The 20,081-nt window shown below is 37.4% G+C and overlaps 2 protein-coding genes across 2 annotated transcripts; both read left to right on the top strand.

The window, feature by feature from the left end:
- The first annotated feature begins 85 nt into the window (after positions 1-85).
- f5 (coagulation factor V) lies at positions 86-13,024 on the top strand. The gene is made up of 25 exons (XM_058391500.1): positions 86-307; positions 810-889; positions 1,036-1,158; positions 1,757-1,969; positions 2,142-2,303; positions 2,404-2,625; positions 3,057-3,222; positions 3,303-3,483; positions 3,617-3,713; positions 4,461-4,666; positions 4,791-4,941; positions 5,073-5,285; positions 5,534-8,084; positions 8,540-8,708; positions 8,804-9,040; positions 9,126-9,342; positions 9,468-9,647; positions 9,739-9,855; positions 10,704-10,775; positions 10,878-10,963; positions 11,064-11,219; positions 11,310-11,454; positions 12,239-12,390; positions 12,475-12,657; positions 12,748-13,024. Exons 1-25 carry the CDS (start codon positions 165-167, stop codon positions 12,892-12,894), a joined length of 6,369 nt encoding a protein of 2,122 aa, XP_058247483.1. The 5' UTR covers positions 86-164; the 3' UTR covers positions 12,895-13,024.
- A 208-nt stretch (positions 13,025-13,232) lies between these two features.
- gpr161a (G protein-coupled receptor 161a) lies at positions 13,233-19,917 on the top strand. The gene is made up of 6 exons (XM_058391507.1): positions 13,233-14,165; positions 16,578-16,947; positions 17,256-17,974; positions 18,086-18,193; positions 18,387-18,506; positions 18,655-19,917. Exons 2-6 carry the CDS (start codon positions 16,595-16,597, stop codon positions 18,918-18,920), a joined length of 1,566 nt encoding a protein of 521 aa, XP_058247490.1. The 5' UTR covers positions 13,233-14,165; positions 16,578-16,594; the 3' UTR covers positions 18,921-19,917.
- The last annotated feature ends 164 nt before the right edge of the window (positions 19,918-20,081 follow it).

The raw sequence follows: 20,081 nt of genomic DNA, 5'->3' as shown, positions 1-20,081 counted from the left end.
ATGGTGTATGCATTCATGTGTGTGTGTGTTTGGGGAGGTGGGGGCTGTGTGGCTTCTGTGGGAGAGAGAGATAAAGCTAATCTATAAAGCAAATCTTTACTGGGAGATCAGAAGGTACTTTACTCTTGAACAGACGCTCCTTACCTGGAGCTCCAGCCTGAGATATGAGGTTTTCTCTCTGGCCGGTTGCTTTGTATGCTTCGGTCCTTCTGTCATTTCTGAGTCAATGTGCAATAGCAGTGGAGAGACACTACTACATTGCTGCAGTTATCATTAATTGGGATTATACAACAAATGGATCACAAAGGTATTTTATCATTGTCTGGCAATACTTTAAAAATATGTCAAGAATTGCTTTTGTGTGATAATGACTTAAATTTGGGTCACATTTTTTGTTTTCAATATCATAAAGTCTTATTTAATTTCAAAACTCCCATAAGATTACATTTATTTTGTTAATGTGTTTCAGATAATCTATAAAAATTTACAGCATTTAAAAATAATTTGCATGTAAGTGAAATTTTTCTTAGAGAGTATATAGCTACATGTGTTAGGAATTAATAAAAAAAGCTTTTAAATTAAACATTAGATGAATGTATATGTTAAAAAGCTCTTTTGTATGTCTTTTAGAGTATAGACTATACCAGAGTTGGTGAAACATTCTGTGCTCTTATTGGCTATTAAGCAATAGCTACTTAGATAGCTTAGAAACCTGCATAAAGCTTAGAAACCTGAACTGGACTGGTTCAGTTTATCTGAATTGTGCTTTTATATATTTATTTTAAATGAACATTTCTGTTTTTCTGTAGCATTGGTCCCATCTATAAAAAGACAGTGTACAGGGAATATGACCCACATTTCAAAAATGCCAAAACAACTCCATGGTCAGGTATTCAGTCTACTTCTGTAAGGTGGTTCTTATTTTAATATGAGTCAAAATGCAAACATCTTATAAGATATGAATCTTAAAAGACCCCACAGTTAAGTATGTCTCTGAAACTACTAGAGAATTATGAAACAATTCTATGTCTTCAGGGCTGCTGGGACCCACACTCCGTGGCCAAGTTGGTGACACCATAATTGTCACATTCAGGAACATGGCGGATCATCCCTGTAGTATCCATGCACATGGCATTGCTTATGGAAAACAGTCTGAAGGTATGTAAAACTGTGTCTTAAATGTATAAACTAAATACATGTCAACATTATGCCAGCTATAGTAAGTATGTGTATATAAAAAGTAAAACAAAATGAAATAGTTGCTTAGGAAAGGGCATTTTTTCTTTGGCAGTTGTCCAGTTGAGTAAACTGAAGAGGTGTATTTATCTTTGTCATACATATTAACCACAAGCTGTACCCAAGTCCAAAATGAAGACTAAAAAAACAATCAATACAATTTTTTGCTCTGTCTGTTCTGGTATGAACTATGTTCTTGTCATTCGAATGATTACTGTGCGATGAATTTGTAGAAACAGTAAATGGTAGATATCTAATGGCAGCTAAATATCTGCTATTAAGCGATTATTTGCTTAACTGAGTAAACAAATTGCCAGTAAGTATAAATTCCGTTTATGGTTAAGTAAGATTAGTATTTTGGGGGATTAGTATTTTAGTATGAATGGGGGAAGTTCATTTTTTTCACCTTTTCAAAGGCTTGGGATCTCAATACAGAATTAAGATTAATACTGCCTGTGATGTTTCTATAAACAGGTAGCAAAATATTAACATTTGATGCTGTAAATCTTTAATCCTTTAGGATCACTGTACTTTGACAACACGTCCCAGTTTGAGAAAGAGGATGATGTCATAGATCCTGGCAAAGAACATACATACTATTGGGAGGTAACTAAAGAGGTGGCCCCACAGGATGCAGATCCCCCATGTGTCACATATACTTATTTCTCACATAATGATATTGTCAAGGACTACAACACGGGCCTGATTGGTACTCTGCTAATTTGTAAAACTGGTATGTTTATTTTTCATTATCTTCATTATTATATATAATATGTGTCAGTTAATCAATAGGGTGCCCTTCTTTTTTGATGGTCTGTCGGTTTGGATTACCAAGGGGTTACAGATAACGCTGTTTATTCTAAAGCTTGCTCAGCCTGCATGATATATATGCCTTTGTTTCACAGACAGCCTTGATGAGTCTGGAAACCAGGTTCATTTCCATCAGGAGTTCACACTGTTGTTTGGGGTGTTTGATGAGAGCAACACCTGGTACAGCACAGGGGTTGCACCACTCAAAGAGAATGTGAAATACACAATCAACGGTTTCACAAATGGCTCTATACCTCGTAAGCTGTTTACTGTTTTTTTTTTTAACAGAATATCAGTGCCTATACAGGTTTTATGAGTAAGTTTCTCTCTTATAATATTTCTCTTGATCTTCTCCAGATCTTAATGTGTGTGCACATTCCAAAGTAACCTGGCACTTAGTTGGTATGAGTTCTGAGCCAGAGCTTTTTTCTGTGCACTTCAATGGCCAGGTTCTACAGCAGAATGGACACAAGGTGTCTTCAATTGGCATTATCAGTGGTACAGCTACCAGTGCAGAGATGGTGGCCATCTACCCTGGTCGCTGGCTTCTGTCTTCTCATGTTAGCAAACACTTGGAAGGTAAGACCTGGTGACACAACAAGACTAGATCTAGATGTTCCTTTGACAAAAGACATACAATATAGCAACCAACTAATATTACATGGAAAAAAAAAAGAAATGTTTTATGGAGAAAAAAGAAAATTCATAACTTACAATAACACAGTCGCACATATGTGCATACCCTTTAACTAATTCTACACATAAGCACATTTTGCTTTTAATACAGCACCCCGTACATTTATTTTATGTAAGTCTACCAAATCTTTAAAATGATTATTTGTTTTTTACTTGAATATTGTTGGTTGCATCATGCATATCATGTTAGAGGTCACTCCAATTCAGTCACTCCAATTCATAGTGCTTTGCTTCCATCCAAAAAAAAAACCTCTTATAACTTCACACAATTATTTTAAAATGAAATCTAACAATAACATGACATTTTATTTCAGCTGGGATGCATGGCTTTCTGAACATTAATAAATGTGAAGAGTTTAATGCACCGAAGCGAAGGCTTACCATTCAGCAAAAACGAGAGAGTCAAGAATGGGTTTACTACATTGCAGCTGAGGAGATCACTTGGGATTATGCTCCAAATTTGCCAGATAATGTGGACAGGTATACTTCAATCACTATTAAACACTGTCTGATCCCCTGTGTTAACTACACTTACAGGTGTCTTGTTCCTTTTCACACAGGGATTTTCGGTCCACTTACTTAAAACAGGGTGCAGGGCGGATTGGTAAGAAATATAAAAAAGCTGTGTTCACTCAGTATACGGATGAATCATTTAATGAAAGGGCAGAAGATAAGCAAAGAAAAAGGGAGTTGGGAATTCTTGGTCCTGTGATCAGAGCACAGATCAGAGACATAATAAAGGTAAATGGGTGAAAAATCCAGAACAAAGTACAAAATCATAGCATAATCAGGCCATATGACACTGTTGTTTTGGTAGTGTAGGCTGGTGTCCTTTTGATAATCAATAATGATACCTATTATTTTATGTTTACAGGTTGTGTTCAAAAACAAAGCATCACGTCCATACAGCATTTATCCTCATGGATTAACCATCGATAAAGCATCAGAGGGAGTTAATTACCCTGACGGAGGTTAGTAAAATGTCCATTTCCATTTACAGTATGTCACATTCTAAAGTCTAATATTTTAAATGGTCTTTTATTATCATTGTGTTGATGACCCTACACCTTTCGTAATATCGTAATACTCAAAATCCAATGGTGAGATTGGGCCTAATTTATGTGTATTAAGTGATGTGTATTTAGTAACTCCCACAAAAAAACATAAAAGAAAAAAGAATTTATTGAAGACAGAAGTGGAAGTGTGGTGTTTCCTGTTAGACTGATTGTTTAAAAAAGTAATAGCTCTGAATGTTTACTCTTGGTTTGAATCCTGGGATTTGCCAATGGAGATTGCACTTGTTGGTAAAAAGGACAAATCAACACAAGACTGGACAAATGACTATTGGAGAAAAGCAAGCCATTTTAAAGCTAAGAAAAGGGGGATATCAACAGGAACCATTGCACAAGACATTTAGCAGATGCCTTTATCCAGAGCAACTTACATTTACACAACTGAGCACTTGAGGGTTAAGTGCCTTGCTCAGGAGCCCCACAATAGCAGCTTGGTGCTATTGTATCGTATTTTACACACAAATAGTATACAAATGGTTTTCCACAATTATAGATCATTCTTGAATGTCAAATGTCATATGTAAATACATTAATGAATGGTTTACAAGTAATTCTATTTTTATCAAGCTTGATAAATAATGCCCAAAATTTTAAAAGGGAATAGAAAAAAACTGATGTGTTTTAATGTTTCTTATCATCTAAAAGGGAACCAGACCCATGCAGTGCAACCAGGGGAGACCTACACATATGTGTGGCGAGTCATTGAGGAGGACGAGCCATTAAATAGTGATTCAAGGTGTCTCACCAGGATGTATCATAGTGCGGTGAACACTCCACGAGACATTGCCTCGGGTCTTGTTGGGCCACTTCTCATCTGCAAAAGCCAGTCCCTCAGTACCAGGAATGTCCAGGTAATGTCTCAAAGTGATATTTATTCTATTTTATTTTTTTTTTACATGTAAGTAATTTTGTATCTCATGTGACATTTATTATTGATTTATTTGATACTATGTCATTTTTTGCTCCATTTTTCAGCTGAGGGCAGACAAGGAGCAGCATGCTATGTTTGCAGTGTTTGATGAAAACAAGAGTTGGTACCTAAATGAGAACATCCTCACATTCTGTGGAGACCCAAAAACTGTAAAACCAGACGATCCAGACTTCTATAAATCAAACGTTATGCACAGTGAGTAGATTTGTATGCACAGTAATTGAATTTCAATAAGTTTATCAATTTAATTATTAATCATCATAATTAAATTATCCTTTACAGCAATCAATGGTTATATAAATTTTCATATAAATTATTCTTCACAGCAATTAATGGTTATGTATATGAAAGTGGCCAAGTCCTGGGGTTTTGCAATGGTGAGATTGTAACTTGGCATGTGTCTAGTGTTGGGGAACAAGATGACATCCAAACAGCCACATTTTATGGACATACATTTGAACTGAACAACAGAGAGGAGGACATCCTCAGTCTGTTCCCCATGACAGGAGAGACGATTTCCATGAACATGGCTAATGTTGGTCAGTATGCTGAAATATGTGACATGTAAATGTTATTTAAAGACCAATTTGGGGCAGTAAAAAACAATATTCTTGTAAATATTCTTGTGTAAATGTCACTTATATCTTTGTTTAAACTTACATTATTCCATGTAGTATGCCATAAATTTGTTTGTAATAACATATGAGTTTTGAAATCGAGTTATGTACTATAACACATTTTTCTTTTTCTTTCTCTTTTCATTATGCCTTCTATTCTTATTATTAAGGAGTTTGGCTAATGGCATCACTGAACACACATGAGACCCAAAAAGGATTACGTGTGAAGTTTAGGGATGTTGAATGCTTTAGGGATTACATTGTGGAAGAACGTTACAATTACGATGATGATGATGTAAAAGAGGAATTTGAAGTGTGGAAACCCACAACCACCGAGACAGTAATAAAAAAAGAATCCAATCTAAAGCAAACCACAGTTGATGATACTGATTCATACAGCGATTATTATGCAACAGCTCTTGGCATAAGGTCACAGAAGAACAAAGGAGAGAATGATATGGAACTATTAGACTTTTCTATGTTGGATACTGAGGATGATAAGCTGCTTTCCACTGATGTGATCCAAAACATAACCAATTTCGGTTTGGAGCTTGATGATAAAAACCTTACAATAACAGCTGTTCAAAATGAAAGCACAACAGAGCCATCAATCAAATTAGCTCTGGAATCAGTACCAGCTAACTCCAGAATAAATGGAACTAACCATTCACCACTAATCACCACTCATCCCAGTAACAGTTCACTTCTACAAAATTTTGAGAGAGAAATCACCTCAGAAAACAGACAAAACACATCATTAACAGAAGAGATAAAGCTATTGCTATCAACTCAAACATCAAAGACTCATAAAGAGAATGTGACAGAGGCACAGACCCTAGACTTGGTGCGTGACTCTGTGGAGTTGGTAGAGGACAATGACAGGTCAAGGGAGAACATATTTATTTACAGTGTACCTGCTCTTAACTCTCATATTAGTATTACAGATGATGATATGAAAGAGTATGTACTACTGAATCATGATAAACAGATAGAAACAAATATCCATGACCATTTAGTTGAGTATAGCATCACATCTACAGAGCAGCCAAACAGCATTGTGGAACTGCTGGGCAATACCACTCAAACAACAGAGCCTGAGGATAACCAAGAATTAAATCATACAGAGATCAATTCAGAATCATTATTTGAAATGAGTCAAGATCTGAATAACCCCAAAGTGGTCTCAGATGTTACACAGAAGACCATTCAAGCATTGAATAGCACCCAAGTGGAGTACGAACTTTCAGTACAGGAAGATAAAAAATTAAACGGCAGCGAAGTGGAGTACGAAGTTTCAGTACAGGAAGCTGAAGAAATAAATGGCACCAAAGTGGAATACAAACTTTCAGTACAGGAAGCTGAAGAAATAAATGGCACCAAAGTGGAATATGAACTTTCAATACAGGAAGATAAAGAATTAAATGGCACTGAAGTGGAGTGCAAAGTTTCAATACAGGAAGATAAAGAATTAAATGGCACTGAAGTGGAGTGCGAAGTTTCAGTACAGGAAGATAAAGAATTAAATGGCACTGAAGTGGAGTACGAAGTTTCAGTAAAGGAAGCTGAAGAAATAAATGGCACCAAAGTGGAATATGAACTTTCAATACAGGAAGATAAAGAATTAAATGGCACTGAAGTGGAATACGAACTTTCAATACAGGAAGATAAAGAATTAAATGGCACCGAAGTGGAATACGAACTTTCAGTACAGGAAGAAAAAGAATTAAATGGCACTGAAGTGGAATACGAACTTTCAGTACAGGAAGAAAAAGAATTAAATGGCACTGAAGTGGAATACGAACTTTCAATACAGGAAGAAAAAGAATTAAATGGCACTGAAGTGGAATACGAACTTTCAGTACAGGAAGAAAAAGAATTAAATGACACTGAAGTGGAATACGAACTTTCAGTACAGGAAGAAAAAGAATTAAATGGCACTGAAGTGGAATACGAACTTTCAGTACAGGAAGAAAAAGAATTAAATGGCACTGAAGTGGAATACGAACTTTCAGTACAGGAAGAAAAAGAATTAAATGGCACTGAAGTGGAATACGAACCTTCAGTAACGGAAGAGGTTATACCAAACATTGAAACTAATCTTAATGAAGTGGTTATTTATCTAAAGGACAGCAACAACACTATGGTCATTCTCACCACACCTTTGGATACACAAGCAAAGAACTGGAGCTATGAAGGTAAACATGAGTTGGTGCAAATGGAGTTCCCAGATCACATGAACAAATATATAACAGACAAGCAACCAAACAGTGTAAAAGAAAAGGAGAAAAAAATATCTCTACAAAGGGTGAAACCGATGAAAGGGTATGGTATGAAGACAAAAAAGAGAAAGGATTACAAACCGCAAGCTCGTAGTGCCCTCTCTCCAAAATTCTTCTCTCCAAGGGGTTTTGCGCCTTCTCATGTTGAAGAAGAAATTATCCCCAAAGCTATAGTTATAGGCAATCCCAGGAATGACTTCAATGAATATGAAATATATGTTCCTCATGGCCAGAAGGATTTTGATTTTGAGAACCCCTCTGATTACAAAGAAGAATATGAATATGTTGAATACAGAGACCCATATGGAAAACCACCTCAAACAGAAACTGACGTACTCGATGAAGTATCTAAATATTCCTTGCAAATGGCTGGCAGCAAGTCCAGGGTCTACTTCATTACTGCTGAAGAAGTTAACTGGGATTACGCAGGCTATGGACAAAAGTAATCAATATTTCACCTCTTATAGCCTCAGAAACACATTGCTTGCCCAGTTGATAAAGGACTTTTGTTTATCCAAAATGTACGGTTTTGCTGGAATACTATACCAATCATTTATTACATTTACAATTTAAAGTGTAAAAAGATTTTTAAAAAAAGTGTATGTAGTAAACATTTTTGTACAGAATTTAAACTACATTAATATCTCTACATTTGCAGAGATATTTTAACTACATTTTTGTATAGAATTACATAACAATTATTTATGTAGTAATAATAATTGCATATGAATGTTTAACAAAAGTCTAAATTTTAAAATATGTGTCTATATAAAAGACACAAGAACTTAAAATCATCAAACAAAAACATTGATCAGGTTGAAAGACATTTCACAAACAGTGTAACTTAAAGTTCTTTTAGTTGAGTCACTACCTTTTTTCTTCTGTTGCTCTCTAAAGGAGGGAAGACAAAGCCTCAGTGAAGGAGAGGCCGAAGCTGTTCAAGAAAGTGCTGTTCAGGTCATATTTGGACAGCTCATTTACAACACCAGACATACGTGGAGAAGTCGATGAGCATCTTGGCATCATGGGTCCAGTCATTAAAGCTGAAGTTGATGAAACAATATATGTAAGATCTGCTGATTGAACAGTTTGGACTTTGGACTACAAAGAGATCATTCAAATCTACATTAAATGCAAATATGAGTCTGTTTTTCCTTCTAGGTAGTGTTCAGGAATCTTGCCAGTCGCCCATACTCATTGCATGCAAATGGAGTATCATATAGCAAAAATATGGAGGGGCTGATTTACGAAGATAACTCACCTTACTGGTACAAGCATGATGATGAAGTTCAACCCAATAAAACTTTCACATATATTTGGACAGTAAATGACAAAGTGGGGCCATCAAATGGTGAATCTGGCTGCCGAATATGGACCTACTATTCTGGCGTAAATCCTGTGAGTTTAAATATAAGATGAGGTGCCTTGTAGCTACTATTTAAAGCATTTTAGAATGAATATAAACTCTAATTTTTTTATGCAGGAGAGAGACATCCATTCTGGACTGATTGGGCCGCTTCTGGTTTGTGGAAAGGGCACTCTGGCTAAAAATCCAGTAGACACACAAGATTTTATGTTACTTTTTATGACGTTTGATGAGAACAAGAGCTGGTACTATGAGCAAAACTTGGAGATTCTCAAGAAAACAAACAGAAAAGCAACTCTGGATCCCAATTTTAATAACAATATCAAATTTCATGGTATTTTACTGGAGCTATTTAGTGTTTTTGTTGCTGATTTTCTGAAAATTGCTCTGCATTACTTTGAAATAATCAACCATATCAAAGCTAGTACCTTAACAGCTTTCTTTTTTCTGCCCTTTTAGCGATCAATGGAATTATATACAGTCTTAAAGGACTTCGCATGTATGCTGAACAGCTGGTAAATTGGCATCTTATAAACATGGGCTCTCCAAAAGACATCCACAGTATTCACTTTCATGGCCAAACCTTCCTTAATAAACATAATGACCCCCATCGTCATGGAGTATATCCACTTTTACCAGGTTTCGTTTTTTTTCTTCGTATTTTGTGTTGTTTTACATTCCTGAAATGTGTTAATAAACCTATTTTTGCATTTCTGGTGATGGTTTGCAGGAAGATTTGCAACTCTGCAGATGTGGCCCTCGAAGCCAGGGCTTTGGATGTTGGAATCTGAGGTTGGAATTTCCCAGCAGAGAGGGATGCAGACCCTATTTTTAGTGTTAGACAATGGTATCAAAATATTTCATCACTGTTTAACGTAATATTTTCGGTTAAAATGATTTGGTGTTGTTTGCAAAACAATGAGCTCCTTTTGGATGAGGGCTATGAGTAGACTTGCATATCTGAAGGGGATATCCAAGTAGATGGGAATTTCAGCATTCATTTCTGGATCATCTGGCTTGGGTTTGCATGGCTGCTTCTGGAACAGACTCACTAATCTTCATTGATGATGGAACTCATGATGGTAGCAGCAGAATGAATTCAGAAGTCACATTCTGTTTACTAATTTACAGAGAAATGCATTCAGTCTAATTAAGAAGAACTTCATCATGCAATAGAACAAAAAAGGCCAAGTCAATCACCAGACCGTAACATAACTGAGCATGAATTTCAACTCATGAATAGGAGACTGAAAGGAGAAACCTCCCAAAACAAATAACAAATGAACAAAGCTGTGGTACAAACCTGGAGAAGCATCACAAAAGAAAAAAAACAGTTGGTGACATCAGTGGGTTGCCGGCATAATGCAGTTATTGCAAGCAAGGGATACACAACCAAATATATGTGTTATTTACTTTAGGATAATCTCTTCTAATATTTTTGGCTCACCCAAATGTCAAGTGGATGTAAATATCAGGAAATGAAAGCTGAAATTCTGAAATACTGTCTAATATTCATATTCCCAAAATTTATCCCAAACCCAAAATTGGCCAAAGAATTGGCATTGCTGTTCCACAACTTTTAGAGGAGACTGATGAATTTGGTAAACGGGGTATCAGAATAAATAAATGGGAATCTTTGTCAAATCCCTCCCATCACTAGATTGCAAGTGCATTCTTTCTGTTTTTATTTTACAGTATGTGACCACCCTCTTGGTCTGAGTTCTGGAGCTGTTAAAGACAGCCAAATAACAGCATCCAATTCTAGAGGTATTTTCACATTCCTGGTCATTTTGTCATATGTGGCATGATTCAGATAGCTTGGCAACAACCATGATTAATAATCAAATTTAAACTTCTTCTAAATTGAAGGCTACTGGCTTCCCAATTTGGCCAGACTGCACAATTCAGGAAAATATAATGCATGGAGTGCAACAAAGCCAGATGAGTGGATACAGGTATCATCATATAATGGCAACTTACTAAAGTTATTACCCCTAAATTACAATGTGTTACTAAATAATTACAAGAAAAGATCCTGAATGTCCTGCTATCTAGGTAGACTTCCAGCGGCCAGTGGTGATCAGTAAAATAGCCACACAGGGAGCCAAACAAATCTTCACCTCTCACTATGTTCTGAACTACACAATCTTCTACAGTACAGACCGCAAAAGATGGAGTTGGTACAAAGGAGACAGCAAAACTTCGAGAAAGGTAAGTAACTACAACAGTGTATGCTACAATACATTGCAAAGACACTTTTGTAAATTCTGATTTTGCCTATTTTCTTTTCCTTTTCCCCAGACGTTTGAAGGCAATAGAGAAGCCCATGAAGTGAAGGAGAATATATTCTTCCCACCTATTATTAGTCGATATGTGAGGCTTTACCCCTCACATTCATATAATTATCCAACAGTTCGCATGGAGTTCTATGGATGTGAGTTAGATGGTAGGTGTGAAAAGTTCTTTCATCATCAAAGTTTAATATCAGTGACACACAGCTTCAATATGCCACAGTCAAGGACTGACATATTTTTGGTGCTAGTATTCCATGTAGTACTCTAATGGTACTCTAGTAATATATGACTGGTGTAGTGCTCATAAAAGTGATACTATATTCGACATTCTCCTTCCCATCTTCACTTTCAATTCAACATCAAGTGCTTTTTATCTAATTGAACCTGTGACGTGCTTCAGGCTTCAAAATAGTTCAAATATAAATGTGCATCAAAGCAAAAAACATGCAAAAAAATTTTCTGTATGTATTCCTGAAATAATGCTGACCTGTGAAAACCCCCTCTCACAAGCAAGCCTGCTTTAAGGCCTGTGAAAAAACAACAGTGCTATTTTCTGAATATTAGAGTAGCAGTCTCACCCGCTGGTATCAGGTCGTAACCAACCAGATCGTAAACAAAGTTGGCTGACAGATGTTTACTAGCTTGCTTTAAGTGTGTCCATTTCCCAAAGCTCACTCTGTCTCAATAGACAAGCAGGCAGTACTTCTAAATTATTACAAGTTAAGCACATCTGGTAAGCATAAACTTCAGTTCCACTGACCACCTGTCATATTTTTTAGTTGTTTTTTTTCTGTTGCATTATTTTATGCCATCTTGTTCAGTGGTCTAAATAGGCATGCATTCGAATAATTGTAACAGACACTTTTTTTGCCACGTGTTTTCCATATCACTTATGTCAGCCCCTGGCAGTAATAGGACTAATATGCATGTTTGCAGGGTGTTCAGTACCCTTGGGAATGCAGAGTGGATATATAAATGATCATCAGATCACAGCCAGTTCTGTTGCTACCAGCTGGTATTCTGGCTCATGGCAGCCTTGGTTGGCCCGTCTTGATAAACAAGGATCACTCAATGCTTGGCAAGCCAAGGTAGCTAGCACATAAATCATAATTTGTTTGCATACATCCTAAATCTATTCATTCATTACATTTGCATATTGTTGCCCTCCACAGAGTAATGATAATCATCCATGGATCCAGATAGAATTAAAGGAGGTCAAGAAAATCTCTGGAATTGTTACCCAGGGAGCGAAGTCACTGAAGACAGAGATGTTTGTAACCACTTATGTTTTAGAGTACAGTGATGATGGCAAGAAATGGACCAAGTACTCAGATAATGAAGACTATGAAATAAAGGTACAGCACCAAACATGGGTAAACAAATGGTGTTTTGGTACAGCGCTTTACACAGACACCTGATTTAATCTCTAACCCCCTGTTTTGCAGACATTCATGGGAAACTCTGATAACAACAGCCATGTGAAAAATTATATCTACCCTCCAATATTCTCCAAATTTATCAGAATTATACCTACAAAATGGCAGAATGCTGCCACCATGAGGATTGAACTACTGGGATGTGATTTTGAATAATGACCATTCATCTTTGTTCCATCCTTCTGTGCTAAGTCCACGTATTTTGAATATTCCTTTTCTATATTTCTATCTAATATTTTTCAGTGATTATTGTGTATTAAAGTTATCAGTACAAAACAGATAAAATGGTAGTCTAGTTTTTTGTGATCTGAGGATAAAGCTGATATAATACTCATAAAGTAGGCCAATGGTTTTCAAACTATGGTCCTGGGACCCCTGGGGGTTAAAAGATACATATCCGTAGGGGGATTTTTGTTACAGTGGTGGAACTCACATCTGTATATATTTTTTTAAAATGTTATTATGATTATTATTGAGTTCTTAAAATTATTAGCCTCTGATCACTTAAACTGAATCTATAACCCAGTTAGGTTATAAATAATATCAACTAATTTGTTTCTTCAAGGGAACATTTAGGACTAAAAACTTTGTGCCTCTAATAAATAAACAATATTTTTGTACACATTTAAATAATGTCCATGGAATAAACATGCAGTTGGAATTGACTTTACAGTTAAATGGGGGGTCACTTGCTGCAAAAGTCTCAAAACTAAGGGTCAGGCTATGCAACAAGGCCCACTATAACCTTTGTAGTGCACTTCATTACCAGTAGGAAGCTGTTTAGAATAGAACCCCAGGACGCCCCATACAGGAGCAGGAGGAGGAGGAGGGGGATAGGATTGGCTGTGATTCACACATGATGCTTATGCAAAAATAATGCGGGAATATTTTTATATATCCACTTCATGATGTTGAGAATGTTTTATTATTATTATAATTATTTGAAGGGATAATCTGTCGATGCTTTCTTTCTAACACACTATCAATTGGTTAATTCACTGATTTCATACTGAAACGTTAGGTTTATATCTACAGCTAAGGAATGTGGTATGAAACGTCACATGGAGTAACTTGTTTTCCTTTCATACACGAGGACAAAAGCAGGAACAGTGCTTATTAAAGTCCAGTAAAAGATAAAACCAGTGTGGGTCGGAGCGCCCACCCGGGTTTGGTTACGGGAGTGTTACTTTGTGGAGTCTGTGGAAAGGGGAGAGGGATTGAGGGAAGTTTTTAACCCAGGGATTCAGACGCCATTATAAACCCAAGGACTGCCCTCTTCTTTATCCGCACCGACCACCACAAATCTCTCATGGAAAATGCATCCAGATTTCACACACTTCTGGTAACTTCTGCAGGAAAGAAGAGTCCAAATCTAGCGTCTGCCATGTTCTCACAGGACGGTGATAGCCTGGAGCATCTCACTCGAGGTGAGGAGACTTTATATGCGCCTGAGCTGGCTGAACCTTCTGAGGAGGAACTTTCCTTCCTTTATATACAATGTTGCTAGCTAACTTAGCTAACGTTACTTCAGTCTGCATTTAAAGTCTTACTCCCTTCACTCTTTACCGGGAGAGGAGTGCTGAAAAGTGTACAAACGTGTAGCTATGATACTGCTGTTCTCATATCGTGAAATGTTATAGCATGTTTAAGGATGTTTTCATAGATAATGGAAGTAGACGCAAAAGCCGATGTAAATCGTTTCATCTCTTCTTGTACAATGCCAGCACAATGTTGCACTAGAAAGCGACGCTAGCAAAACTGGCTAACTTGCTAGCCAATTTATTTTTATTTATTTATTTATTTTAAACTACATGCAAAAGATTAAAATGTTGGTTAACACATGCTGTAGTATTTAATAGGTCATAATTAGTATTTCTATGAATACTTTTCAGATTTTTCCCAGATTCTTTCAATGATGCATGAAATCATGCATTCTGCTTTGTAAGGGGAAAGAAATAATCCACACATTAACCTTAAAATGATAACAATTTGTGTCTGACTTTTACTTCCTGAGTTTTTGGAGCTATGAGATTTATTTAGTAGGTAAAAAAAGTCCATGACCCATGCTGAAAATCATCACACCCTCTTCACTCACACATTATAATGCCGTTATGGTACAAGAAGCTCAGAGAAAATGTCCGGAATTTAAAATGTACGTTTAAAGTTAGTCTCAGTGACTCTCACAGCTGATTTCATCTCTGTAGTGTACCTTTGAACATTTTTATAGATTGCTCGATGTTTTATATAGACGCACCACACAGATAAGTAAATTATTTTGCCAAAAGTTTTGGGACATCTCTCGAAATTATTGAATTCAGGGTTTGGGTTTGACCCCTTAGTTCCAGTGAAAGGAACTCTTAATGCTTCAGCATACCAAGACATTTTGGACAATTTCCTGCTCCTAACTTCGTGGGAACAGTTTGGGGATGACCCCTTCCTGTTCCAACATGATTGCGCACAAGTGCACAAAGCAAGGTCCATAAAGACATGGATGAGGGAGTTTGGTGTGGAGGAACTTCACAGAGACCTGACCTCAACCTGATAGAACACCTTTGGGATGAATTAGAGTAGAGACTGCGAGCCAGACCTTTTCGTCCAACATCAGTGCCTGACCTCACAAATGCACTTCTAGTGGAATGGTCAAAAATTCCCCTAAACACACTCCTAAACCTTTTGGAAAGCCTTCAGAGAAGAATTTAAGCCGTTATAGCTGCAAAGGGCAGGCCAACTCCATATTACACTCATGTGCATGTAAAGGCAGATGTCCCAGTTTTGGAATGGCTCCACTCTATTTCATCCCAAAGGTATTCTATCAGGTTGAGGTCAGGACTCTGTGCAGGTCAGTCAAGTTCCTCCACACCAAACTCACTCATCCATGTCTTTATGGACCTTGCTTTGTGCACTGGTGTGCAGTCATGTTGGAACAGGAAGGGGTCATCCCCAAACTGTTCCCACAAAGTTGGGAGCATGAAATTGTCCAAAACATCTTGGTATGCTGAAGCATTAAGAGTTCCTTTCACTGGAACAAAGGGGCCAAGCCCAACACCTGAATTCAACTTTTGGCAATATAGTGTATATTTAATATTGTGGCAAGTGTGTAAAAAGTCTTTAAGATGGAAGCACTATACATGAAATGGCTCATTAGGAATGTATTTCATTTGCAAATGTGAAACGCAGACCTTTCACGGTCCCTTTTGAATAACTGTTGTGAGTACACAAAGTAATGTGATATTACTTCAGATTTTTTTCCATGTATACCTGAAATCACACCAGGTTGTTTTGGACATGTCAGAAGTGTAATGCATCACTTTGACCTGCTGGAGAGAACTACTCAACCTACTGCCACCACAAACCTATGAATGAGTGAATGAATGAATACAAAAAAGGAAATTAAAATAAAAACTGAACACTTGCAAGTACATTTAGAAGGAACCACTCTCATAAGTCTAATTTTGTGTAATTCCACCACCCCTTCTGAAATTATTTTAGATTATTTATATTATATATTAGAATTAGGTCTCTGTTAGAGTAGGCTGTAGTAGGAACGTCCATTCTTTATTTTGACTCTTTTGAAATACAGGATCACTTTTGGTTTGGGAGCAAATTGTCCAGTTTCGGGGAAAATGAGCACTAAATAAGCAGAATAATAACGAAGCTTGGGCTTACAGTAACAAAAGCAGCTTTGTATATTCAGTAGGTATCCCTGGGGATTTTTAATGAACTACCTTGGCTGGCATCTCAATGCTGCACTATGAACTCATTAGCTACTTGAATAATTTGGTATTTCTGTCTGTCAGTGTGAGTGCTGATCATTGCCTAAATGGATTTTTTTGTTTCAGGTGCATAACAAGGTTCCATGATGAACAGCAGCAAGAATGGCACATCGCTGGAGGGTTTGGGTGCCAGTGGGGCTGTGGTGCTCGAGTCAGCTTCAATCATAGTTATTGCTTTGCTCATCTGCTTAGGAAATCTGCTTATTGTTGTGACACTTTATAAAAAGCCTTACCTCCTGACACCCAGCAACAAGTTTGTCTTTAGCCTGACCTTTTCCAACCTGCTTCTGTCAGTGCTCACCCTCCCTTTTGTGGTAGCTAGCTCCTTGCAGCGAGAATGGATGTTTGGGGTGGTGTGGTGCAACTTCACAGCCTTGCTTTATCTTCTCGTTAGCTCTGCTAGCATGCTCACACTAGGAGCCATTGCCATTGACAGGTGAGTCAGTCTGTCCTTTTATATATATAATGACATTAGAATGGTCTCATTCAAATTCTTGTAGTAGATTCAGTATACTTATGAGTGAGTTCTCTATGTAGACAGTAAGATCGTATATATGTTCATTTTGTCATTTTCTTAGAAATCAGTGAGTGTATTTTTATTAATATGTTAAAATTCATATGCAATACTAATGTTCAATATTAAAATGTATAATATTGCATGAAATTAATTTAAATGTATTGTCATTTATTGACCTGCATGTGTCTTTAAGTGCAACTGATACTACTGTCCATTCTTAATCTTAGGTATTATGCTGTATTGTACCCTATGATCTACCCCATGAAGATCACAGGAAATCGGGCCACAGTGGCCATTGTTTACATTTGGCTTCACTCTTTAGTGGGCTGCCTGCCACCGCTCTTTGGTTGGTCAGCGTTTGAATTTGATAACTTCAAATGGACCTGCACAGCAGCCTGGCACAAGGAAGTTGGCTATACATCTTTCTGGGTCACTTGGTGCTGCTTGATTCCCCTGGCAGCTATGCTAGTGTGCTACAGTGTTATTTTCCGTGTAGCTCGTATCAAAGCACGCAAAGTGTATTGTGGGACTGTGGTGGTTGCTCAGGAGGAGTCTGGCATGCAGAAGAATGGTCGCAAGAACTCCAACACCTCCACCTCTTCTAGCAGCAGCCGCAAGAGCCTCATTTACTCAGGCAACCAGTGCAAAGCTTTCATCACCATCCTGGTGGTGATGGGGACGTTCTTGGCCACCTGGGGGCCCTATGTGGTGGTGATTGGTACTGAAGCATTGTGGGGAAAAGGTAGTGTTTCTCCACAGCTGGAGACTCTAGCATCCTGGTTGTCTTTCACCAGTGCCGCATGCCACCCATTAATCTATGGACTGTGGAACAAAACAGTGCGCAAGGAGTTGCTGGGCATGTGCTTTGGGGACCGCTACTACAGAGAGTCATTCGTCACACGTCACCGGACGTCAAGACTCTTCAGCATCTCAAACCGGATCACTGGTTAGTCCCCAGAGATGAATAGAGATTGTGCATGTTTCTGAGTGCTGTGATATGTTTAAATGCTCTGAAGTATATAAAGCTTATAACTGTTCAATTAAATGTCATCTTCAGACTTGGGGATGTCCCCACACCTGACAGCCATGCTAGTTGGAGGAGGGCAGCTTGTAGGGCCTGGCAGTAGCACTGGTGATACTGGGTTCAGTTATACTCAAGACTCTGGTATGTATGTGCAACACACAAGGACTGCACATGCCTGTAATTCCCACACTGGTTATAGTCAAATGAATCTTTCTCCACAGCATAACCACACAATTTTAAAATCCAGAAAGGTTATAATTACTGGTGATTTATGTTTTTTACTCTCAATGTTGTGTATGGTCATTTGAGTGATCCCCATTGTTTTTTCTTTTAGCTACAGACATCATGCTGCTGGATAACTACTCATCTGACACCTCTAATTTCACACACTACAATGGCTTTAAAAGAAGAAGCTCTGTCACATTTGAGGACCAAGTGGAACAACCTCGTAAAAGTATCTGATCCTTTTCCGCTTTGCCAGCGTCTCATATAAATTCCTTAATAGTAGCATTTATATATGTGTATGTATTACGTATGTATTTACATTGAGAAATACATTTGTTGCAAGCCATGTCTTACCCATAATTACGTTTTTTATCCAGGTGACATTCCAACAGTCCAAGTTACTGCCGATGTCCACAAGTCCCTTGACAGCTTTGCATCCTGTCTGGCAAAGGCCATAGAGAATGATGCTAAGCTGCAGCTGTTTGGGGAGAGCACACCAATTCCTAGCAGCTTATTGACAGCACGCAGCACACAGAGAGGACCACGGTATCTAGATGGACAGAGACTTAGGATGGAGAGCATCGATGAAGGAATAGTCAAAGATGATGAAGTTGAAGAAAATATCCACGATGAATCTGTCTGATTGTGTATACACCGCACTTTACGTACTGTATAGAGCTGGCACACTGTGCACTACCCTGTCTTATTTGGTACTGAGTCTTCTTGTGGTACACATTTATCCATTTAAAAATGTTGCTTAGTGTTTATGTAATTGATAAACATAGGAAGCATGGGTTTTTAAAGAGGTTAAGAAAGTAAATTGAGAACTGTGCAAAGAATGTATCTTACTTGTAGCAAAGTGAGGAGATGTTTGGTCATATTACATTCAGTTAACTAAGCTGTGTTTGTGTACAGGTGGCACTGAAAATAGGTACAGCTTAGGCATTTGTGATCAGTACTTTGACCACGTGCCTTACTTTTTTCCCCCCTTTTGCAAGGAAGCCATAACCACTATACTGAGTAACTGTGGGTAATAATTAGTGCTAACAGGGGCCTTGTAACTTATGTTTAGTATAAATATTATGCCGTACATGTTTTCCTTTGTATAATTGACCTTGTATGCAGATGGTAGGCCTTAAAACAAATTAATCTATGTATGTCCCTGTTTTATGCAGAGAAAAGTACCCTAGTGACACTATGGCATAATGTTTCTAATGTAAAAACAGTTAATGTGGTGCATTATAATCAGTATTATGAGCAGTATTTTATATTCTACTATTCATTCTCAACCCATGAGGCTTATCTCTCTGTATGCCTCCTGTGATATGATGCCTTTTGTTGAAACATTGCATGTGACTCAGTAGTATTGAAATACAAGAAAAGCAGTGTTAATAAGTGTCTTATTGGTACAGATGCACTTGAAAATGGTATGCATTGTCTTGAGATCAGCTATACTTTTCTTTTGCTACTATTAGAATAAGAAAAATGTGATCACTGATCTCTAAATTGTCCAACTGAACAAAGAATAGTTTCATCCGAGAATTCCTGTGGAATGTTTTATACCAAAGTCAATAATAATTGTGCTGTATATTGTAATGAAGAAAAAAAAATGCTATAAAAATGCCATAAAACACATACTACAGGGATTTCTTGTTCTGTTTTATTACAATCCCATAGATTGAGTATCTGTTTATTTATATTAAATCATTTAAAAGCTACTATTCCATGTCCATAATGATCACAGCACATTCAATACCATAAATATTCCTATTCTCCTCTAGACCTTTGAATGTACCTAAACCTC

Source organism: Hemibagrus wyckioides, linkage group LG06 (genome assembly GCF_019097595.1).
Source record: "Hemibagrus wyckioides isolate EC202008001 linkage group LG06, SWU_Hwy_1.0, whole genome shotgun sequence".
In the NCBI taxonomy this organism is placed as follows: domain Eukaryota; kingdom Metazoa; phylum Chordata; class Actinopteri; order Siluriformes; family Bagridae; genus Hemibagrus; species Hemibagrus wyckioides.
The sequence above is the reverse complement of the archived record's forward strand: the minus strand, read 5'-3'. Positions and strand labels throughout refer to the sequence as shown.

What these genes read in the sequence shown, in the direction of transcription:
- gpr161a (XM_058391507.1), top strand. Translation starts at nt 16,595, where the DNA reads ATGATGAACAGCAGCAAGAATGGCACATCGCTGGAGGGTTTGGGTGCC. An exon ending in GGAGCCATTGCCATTGACAG is followed by an intron (nt 16,948 to 17,255) that starts GTGAGTCAGTCT and finishes TCTTAATCTTAG; the next exon opens with GTATTATGCTGTATTGTACC. An exon ending in AGTGGAACAACCTCGTAAAA is followed by an intron (nt 18,507 to 18,654) that starts GTATCTGATCCT and finishes TTTTTTATCCAG; the next exon opens with GTGACATTCCAACAGTCCAA.
- f5 (XM_058391500.1), top strand. Translation starts at nt 165, where the DNA reads ATGAGGTTTTCTCTCTGGCCGGTTGCTTTGTATGCTTCGGTCCTTCTG. An exon ending in TTGCCAGATAATGTGGACAG is followed by an intron (nt 3,223 to 3,302) that starts GTATACTTCAAT and finishes CTTTTCACACAG; the next exon opens with GGATTTTCGGTCCACTTACT. An exon ending in CTATGGATGTGAGTTAGATG is followed by an intron (nt 11,455 to 12,238) that starts GTAGGTGTGAAA and finishes GCATGTTTGCAG; the next exon opens with GGTGTTCAGTACCCTTGGGA.